The sequence below is a fragment of the Calliopsis andreniformis genome, chromosome 1, assembly GCF_051401765.1.
Source record: "Calliopsis andreniformis isolate RMS-2024a chromosome 1, iyCalAndr_principal, whole genome shotgun sequence".
NCBI classification, from domain to species: Eukaryota; Metazoa; Arthropoda; class Insecta; order Hymenoptera; family Andrenidae; genus Calliopsis; species Calliopsis andreniformis.
Window position 1 is genome coordinate 2,148,806 of NC_135062.1, and position 8,654 is coordinate 2,157,459.

Sequence of the window (8,654 nt, forward strand, 5' to 3'; positions counted from 1 at the left end):
TCATCATTAATTGGACGTCTCTGATTGACACCAAATAATAATTTAGAAGGAGTAACTCCCGTGGAACGATTTACACTATCATTTAGTGCAAACTACTTCCGAAACTATGCGATCCCATGTACTTGTACTATTCGATAATTTAGCTAACATTGGAGTCAACGAATGATTAATTCTCTCTATCTGTCCGTTTGCATGAGGAGTAGCCACTGCTATTAAAATGTGCTGTATACCGTTTTGCACCATAAATTCCTTAAATTTTGCTCATGTGAAAGCGGTTCCTCGGTCTGTGTTGGCAGGCGCAGGTATAAATATCAAAACACCGGTATTCTTTGTTAGGATTTATTAAGCGATTTATCACGTGGCGTCTAGACTGGCACTCGTCCTCGAGAGGTTACAATAGAAACAAAACAAATGATCGCCAGCGACACGGTCGGTAAAGAGGGAGTTTCCCCATAATATATCACGATATCCTCACAGTTTGACACTATTTTGGTAGGTTTACTGTACATTGAAAAATATGTTCTAAGATGTTGTATTACTTCGTCTGAATTAGTACTCGTAGTTGGATAGAGCTTAACAAATTTTGTTAAAGAATCAATTACTTCAAATAAATATTTCTGCCGATGACTCAATTTTTCCAGTGGTCCATAATGATCAATGTGAAGACATTTGAATGGAAGATTGCCTACCGAAGGACAATGTAATTTGCTTTCAACCCTATTACTTGTAGTTGCGTAAGTTATACATTTTAGACAATTCAATATATATTTGTGAACTTTTTCTTTCATTTTCGGGAACCAATAAACACGAGTTAAATATTCGATAGTTTTACTAATACCTTGATGACCAACCTCTACTCGGAACGTAAAATAACAATTTGTGATTTGTTTTACGATATACTAAACCGTTATTTAATTCGTAGAATTTGTCCTCGTTCTGTTCTAATTTTTCTCGTATGTTACAAATTTCCGGATCTAAATCCTGTAATATTGTTAAGTTTCTTTCGAAAGCATTTTCAGCAATCACTAAAATATTATGATTCCGGCTTAACGCCGGAATTTTCCATCTTTCTGTTTTTGTAATAAAACAGAACCAAACCCATGCGTGCTCGCATCACAATGTAATTCGGTTTCAGCTGAATGAGAATAAATAGTGTAGGAATAGAATTGTTTGTATCTATTTATTGGGACAAGCACGCGACAGAAAAGTACGATTAATATGCGTATGCGATCGGCAAAAATTCGTTCAAGCGCCGCCGTTAAGCCGAAAACCGTCTCGTGTACTCAAAGCCGTTGTCGTCGTGATCGATCTTTCGTATCGTTTTTCTATACTCGTTCGTTGACTCGCGTAGCTCTGACCCCGCGCGCCGCGGGTGCGGCCTTTTGTTTTCCGCCGATCGAATGTTCTCGCATCTTCTCGCATATTCTCGCCTATTCTCGGCGTCCTTTTCAAATTAGGTGCGTAACCGCTCGTTACGCGTCGATGACGATGTCGCGGCGTATACAAAAACAACACATACATCTAGCACACACACACACGCACGCACTCAAACACACACTCGCACTCGCGTCAGTGCTCACATTCTACAATAGATAACACCGGCTCTGAGATTAATAATTTCTTCAAAGTTTCAAAACAAAGCGATACTTCCTGATCCCATTTATAATCAGATTTGGATTTCAATAAATCATATAAAGGTTTAGCAATCAAGGCAAAATTTTTTATAAATTTTCTAAAATAAGAAACTAAACCCAAAAAACTTTGCAGTTCTCGATAATTTCTTGGAATGGGAAAATCAGTTACAAGCTGAATATTGTCAGCACTTGGCTTGATTCCAGCAGAATTTATGTTGTATCCTAAGTATACGATTTCCGTGAGCAGAAAAACACATTTTTCCATCTTTAGCTCTAAACAGTTATTTATGAGAATGGATAAAACTTCTTCTAATATTTCTAAATTTTCCTCTACTGTTTCGGTTGCGATCAGAATATCGTCCAAATAAATCAGTATTTTCTGTTCCCTTAAGAGTTTTTGAAAAGGTGTGTTAACGAATCGCATAACGAAAGAAGGACCATTTGCGAGACCGAAAGGCATTCGAAAATATTCGAATTGACCCATAAAAGTAACAAACGCAGTATACGGGATAGAATTCTCTTTCAACTTTATGTGATGAAATGCATCTTTTAAGTCTAAACGAGTGAAATACACCTTGTTTCGCAAATGATCGATTTGATCATTGATTCTTGGAATGGGGAAATTATCACGTAGCGTTAGTTTATTCAAATCTCGGTAATCAACAGCCATTCTATACTGCCCGGTTTTCTTCTTAATTAATACAATAGGGCTACAATACTGTGAAAGGCTCGGTTGAATTATTCTTCTATCTAATAGATCGTGAATGATCTTAGTCACTGCCTCCTTTTCGCTGTACGACAAACGTTTTTGACGATAAAAGAACGGTTGATGGTTTGATTTTAACACCAATTCCATTTCTAAATTCGTTACTGAAAATTCGGGTCGCCTGGGTTGTACGTAGTGCTCATCTATTAGACACCCTACTCGATTTTGGATTTCCCAATCAATATTATTATTCACCTGAACATGAACGTCTTTACTAACCATCCGATACATCAATTTGCATTATTTCCGAGATGAAATTAGCAGTTTCTACTTCTATTTTCTTACGTATGCTAACGGGATTGCTAAGATCAACTTGAATATCCGGTTATGAAATAAAATCGCGACCTAACAAACAAGCATAGCTCATTGCACTATCTGGCACTACGTAAAAATTAATTGATACTTCGCGCTCTTGAACAGAAATCTTTCGTTTCAGACAACCTAATATTTTAATTCTACTTTTATTAACACCTTCGAACTGCAAGGTGTCGATGTACGGTTCAAGCTGAATCTGATTCGGTATGACGTTATTATTCAATAAAGATAAAGGGCTACCTGTATCTAATACGGCGTTAATCTCACCAATGTCCAAATTAACAGAAACGTTATACGAAGGTATCATTTTCCGCTGCGGTTGGACGAGATGAGTGGCAGGATTGCTGGCTGCTGTCGTAGGTTGCTGTTTTACCGATGCACGTTGAGGACACGACCTCCTCTGATGATCAGCTGATCCGCAAGTATAATACGTCCCCCTGTCTCTCTTTGGTTTAGGACAGGCAGAAGTGCTGTGGCCACGCTCGTTGCAGTTGTAACAACACTCCTCGCCTTTTGTTTCCTTCGACGGAACGATAATGCCTCTGCTTCCGCTTCGCGATGGAGTTTTGTCACTAGCACGATTTTGTGAATTTCCGAAATTTTGTGCTTGACTCCTCTGCTTTACTTTCTGATAAACTTCCAATTTAGTCTTTAATTCCACTAAAGTACATGCTTCGTATAGACTAATCTTCTTACTACTTTCTTCAGGAATTCCGTCGACCACATATTGTATCAATGTGTTGTCATCAGTTTCTATGGATCCTCGCGCAGCGATCTCTTTCACAGCTAAAAAATATTCTTGTACCGATTCTTCGCGTTTCATTTTTCTTCGAATCAAGGTTCTATGTAGTTCGGCGCTTGTAATCTTCACCGCAAATTCTTGCAATAGCAGCGACTTCAGTTTCTTCCAGGAATTTATTCCTCGTTCTCCTCTGATGAATAATTTCGTTAATCCCGTCAAAGATTTTTTGGCGAAAAGTAATTTTTGCAACTTAGTCCATCCGGATAAAGTTGCGCTATCTTCGAAGTCCGATATCCACACTTCAATTGGATAACTATCTCCACCGTCGAACTTGGGAATTGTGTCTTCTATGTCTTGAAAACTCATGGTAAAAGTCGGCATGGTTACATTCACTGACGATTCTTCATCTGTTTCAACACTGTCGCCATCGCGTCTCCTTGGTATAACCGTATCATCACCTGTTTCATTGTCTGACTTTGTCTCACTCTCTACATAACAATTGTAAATTCGTTAAATACCGACAAATGCGAGAGGCTAACTCCAATGTGGTATCTGTGTAATCTATCCGCAACACATTACATATTGTAATTAAGTCTGCTAAACTGAATTCTTCCACTGCCCACTGAATCTTCGCACTATATACTTCAGACCTTTCAGCAAATTTGAAGCTGGTAAATTTCCGCAAATGTGATCGGTTACCTCGATCGCCATCTTCCGCAAACACAAATCGATGCAATGCAACGATTGCGTTTTTTGGTGCTCTGCTAATATTGTCGTTTAGTTCTGGAACACTTCGGAGGGTCGCCATAACGAGAAGATCAATTCTTAAAACTTCACATAATATGCACTGCAACACACGTTTTCGACAGTCGTTCACTAAAATAGCACGTGGATCACTGACGAAACGAATTCAATCATATCTGAATTCATATCCGAATGTGAATCCCGGATCCCACTTCTGAAATTGTAATGGATTAGGCAACCCATTGGAAAAATAAGAAACCGTAGTCAGGATTTTATTCGTAAGAAAACGTGTCGACTCTCCTCGCGACGCCGCCGTTGTTCTTTTCTTTCCCGTCGCTTCCTTTCGCCGCGATCTGCGCGCCACGCGGTTCAATCACGTCTACCCACATTCAAGGGCCCCTGCCCCACACACCACATGGTCATGCCACTACAATGTACTATGACGCACGGTTCGTTACACTAGTCTAACGATGGTAAACAGGACTAACGCCTTAGTGTGTCAGTAATGATGCCTTAAGAATTTAAATAATTTAAACTGAAATATCTCCTGAACCACGAACTTTTCAACACACATAGATCAGTACTTTTTTATAACGAATGTCCAGCTGCATCAATTGATGTATTAAAAAATACTTCATTCCATTTAAAAAGCCAAAGTTGATTTTTATATGACCTTTACGCGTCCACTCACGAAAAAACTAATAACATCAGAATATGCTCCACTCTATACTATTTAAGCCTCCATTGAAACATTTTTTGTTACGAGTAACGATAGCGAGAAAATCAAGATGTCAAAATCAGGTCAGACACCCACCCTGTACATACTATTGTTAAAATGCTTTAGTGAAATAAATAGATCAATTGAATTTACAAAATAAGTGGATTTTAATTGCTTAATAGAAATATTACATTAAAAATAAATATATTAATTTTTAATTTACTTCTGTGTGTATAATTTTGTTTTGGTTATTTTCATTTATTGGTTGTATATGTGTTGTATCTACGATTCTTAGGTCTTGTTCACTCTGGTAACTGTCAGCTTCATTGTTTATATGCTCTACCATTAAATCAATAGATCTGTTACTGTACTGTAAACAACTATAAACATTAATATCTAAATTAAGAACATTAACAGACATTAAAAAATGGTTATATTATTTACATTTGCCTCAACGCTACACTCAGTGTAAGCCTCATTTTCTTTGCTATTATTTGGTATCTTTTTCCAAACATGAAAAAGACTTGTATCTTCTATTCGACCTGTCCATTTATCTATATCTTTATATGATCTAAATGCTTCTAATGTTAATGGATCAGTGTATTCCTCAATATTTTTAGTGATTTATTTTCACTTAAGCTGGTTTGTGCAATTGCTGGTTCATTTTCTTTCGAACGAATAAAAATCTTTGAAAAGTTCACTTTTTCAACTGAAAATGGATGAAGGCCGCAGGTTTGGAAACCATTTGCCATAATGTTTACAAGGTCCATTTCACTAAATACTTTTTGAAGCAATTGTGCAAAATTTTCTTTTTTAACGCTTAACACTTCATTCTTTATCCTATATTCATTCACATTTCTTTTCCAATAAGCTTTTGATGGTGAGAATACACTGATGTCCATGGGCTGCATAAAATGAGTGGTGTTCGGTGGTAAAACTATTAAAATTATGTTGTGCGCATAACAAAACTCATTCAGAGGCTGTGTCAAATGTGATACGTGTCCGTCTACAAATATAATTATTGGTAACTGGATCTTCTTTGCAACAATCCAGTCCCAAAATTGGTTAGTAATGTATTCATAAAACAGCATTGCTGTCATCCATCCCTTTTCAGATGTTCCAATACAAAATCCTTCTGATAGCATAGCGTAAATGCTACTGGGAACTCTTTTATAAGCATATACAACCATGGTACAAGCTAATTGTCCTGCAGCATTGCCAGTCACAAGAACTGTCAAATTTTCTTTTTCGTTATTATTAAAAATATTATATACGTTCTTGTATCCTTTTTCAGCCAGCACAGAACCTCCTTTGGGATTTAATTACGAAGATGTTTCATCTGTATTGAATATTCTTGAAGCACCAGTGTTATATAAATTTTTCTTCTTCAGATAATGTTCAACATCTTTAAACCACTTTCTTATACTGTTTTCACTAACCAATGCTCTAGAAATCGATACGTTTTCACATATTCTATTACTTAATATAGTATGCCTACGAAGGAAACCTTCGTACAAATGCCGACCCGGTCGATTATTTACAAAAGGGGTCGGTTTATTTAGTTTTTGTATTAATATCACCACGCTATTGTTCTTTTGTCACTGAACATCCAACGGAGCACATAAATAAAATCCATTGCACAAGATTACTTTCTTCCTCTTCTGTCAATATTGTAGCTGGTCCAGGTCTATCACGAGCATATTTTTTTGTAATTATACTATGCAGTGTTGATCGTGGAACATTGTATGTTTTACTAGCCGTATTGATGGGTGTTCCGGATTTGACTGCTTCTATAGCTTTTTCCATAACCTCCTGGATGTACGTCTTCCGCTTTTTCTGTGTATTGTATTCAGTTTGATAATTGTTGAAATGAATAATACTTATAAACTAACCGTTTCGGTAAATATTGTTTAAATCTTTATTCGTTTATGCCTACAATATCCATCTTTGCTAATTTCGAAAGGTTTTCACGACAAAACTTTCCGGCGCTCTGCCAGTCTCGGAACCGAAAATAAGGTTAGGTTTGACGGTAACACAGTATCAGTAAGTGAACATATTGAGACACATTAATACGGACAAGCCGTAAAATCTTGCAGTGTTAATAGATTCACTTTAAAAAATACGTAAACGTTTCAGAAGGATTTATTTTGCGATATCTTAATAAACGTAAACATCTTTATGATACAATGCTTACTTCATATACATATAAAACATATTACTTATCAATTTATTAACTTATGATAAATACGTGTTCCTTAACGTTTCTAACAAGATAATTGAGTAAAACCCTCGGATTCGTGATGTGCATTTTAAAAAAAATCTTACTACACTTTAAACGTTTATAAATGCAATATTATCTTTTGTAACACATGCATTAATAGTTTAGCTTAAATAAAAAAAATTTGTTTCATTGATTTTTCGAGGTATTCTTTTTGACGACTTATTTAAATATAAAGGCACACTAATAGGAACAGGCTTACTAATAGGGACAGTTACCCCAATTGATATTGCGGAAGAATCTAAAAGTGACAGCTACTAAAATAATAATCTCAAGACCCCTACATCTATGCAACATCTACATTCCCAATCGATAATGACTCAAGGAATTGGAAATAAGAAATATAATTCAGCAACTACCTGAACCCTTCATCCTTGTAGGGGATTTTAACAGCCACAGCTACATATGGGGCTCCTATAAAACAAACCACCGAGGTATAACGATGGAAACAATATTTGACAACAATAACCTAGTCCTCCTAAACTTCGACAAAACGACTCGCTTCAACATCTCAAATGGCCAGTTCAGTGCATTAGAGAAAACACGACCCATCAACAAGAAAAAGGAAATATATATGCCATGGTGGAATGATGACTGCGGCAAAGCCCTAGGGGACTGCAAACACGCACTCAACCCCTATAAAAAAGAAAAATCTACAGAAAAACTTACAACATTCAGAAAATATAGAGCCATCGCACGAAAAGTGATACAAAAAAATATAAGATACAGTAATGTTGCGGACGAGAGCCGTTTCGTCTACACGGACGAGAGCTGTAGTTTATCCCCACTACCTCGTTTGATACGTGCCGCCGAGAAACCAATTCTTGGAACCATCGCGTTCGAGCTCGACGCCCGAGAACAAGGACGTCATAAAAAACAACGATAGCATTAGGGATTTAAATAGGAAAAATTGAAGTTTCTTATTCGCAAACGGATTTTCACGCAAGTAACACCAATCGATTCCTTGTGCTCTCCCGATTAAAATGATGTCAAACACGACATGATTCCGATTATTTTTAACAAAGATACATAAAACTTGGTTTGTAGAACGAAAGGTCATGCTCAGCGCGTTATGTAAACAGACCCGGGCGCGGCTGTCGGCCGTGAGTGGTAGTCAATTTTAAGCACGACCAGTCCCGAGTGCTGCTCTCGTCCGTGAATGGTAGTCGATTCGACGAGCGCGGCTCTCGTCGTAGGGCTAACTCCCTATTATTCCCTCATATTTTTGTGTTTAATTATTTAATGACTGAAATTGTTAAGAAAATGAAAGCGTAACACAAAAAGTATATAAGTTCCGTTTTAAATGTTTAGAAATTTTTATTTTTTTATTTTCAATATCTTCTTTCCGACATCGATTAAATATAACATACATAAATTCTGTTAGCCAAATCTTCATTTACTGTCATTTTTAGCTCGTAAAGAACTGATAGAAAAGTAACTTTGACGATTCTCCGTAA

General features: G+C 36.8%; 1 protein-coding gene across 1 annotated transcript; it reads right to left on the reverse strand.

Moving 5' to 3' along the window:
• Nucleotides 1-250: 250 nt before the first annotated feature.
• Nucleotides 251-4,590, reverse strand: LOC143180500 (uncharacterized). Its single transcript, XM_076380264.1, has 11 exons — nt 4,490-4,590; nt 4,346-4,415; nt 3,943-4,304; nt 2,755-3,893; nt 2,620-2,712; nt 1,588-2,555; nt 1,332-1,521; nt 1,099-1,282; nt 901-1,045; nt 429-851; nt 251-382 (listed from the first exon to the last, which is right to left on the reverse strand). Exons 1-11 carry the CDS (start codon nt 4,588-4,590, stop codon nt 251-253), a joined length of 3,807 nt encoding a protein of 1,268 aa, XP_076236379.1.
• Nucleotides 4,591-8,654: the final 4,064 nt, after the last annotated feature.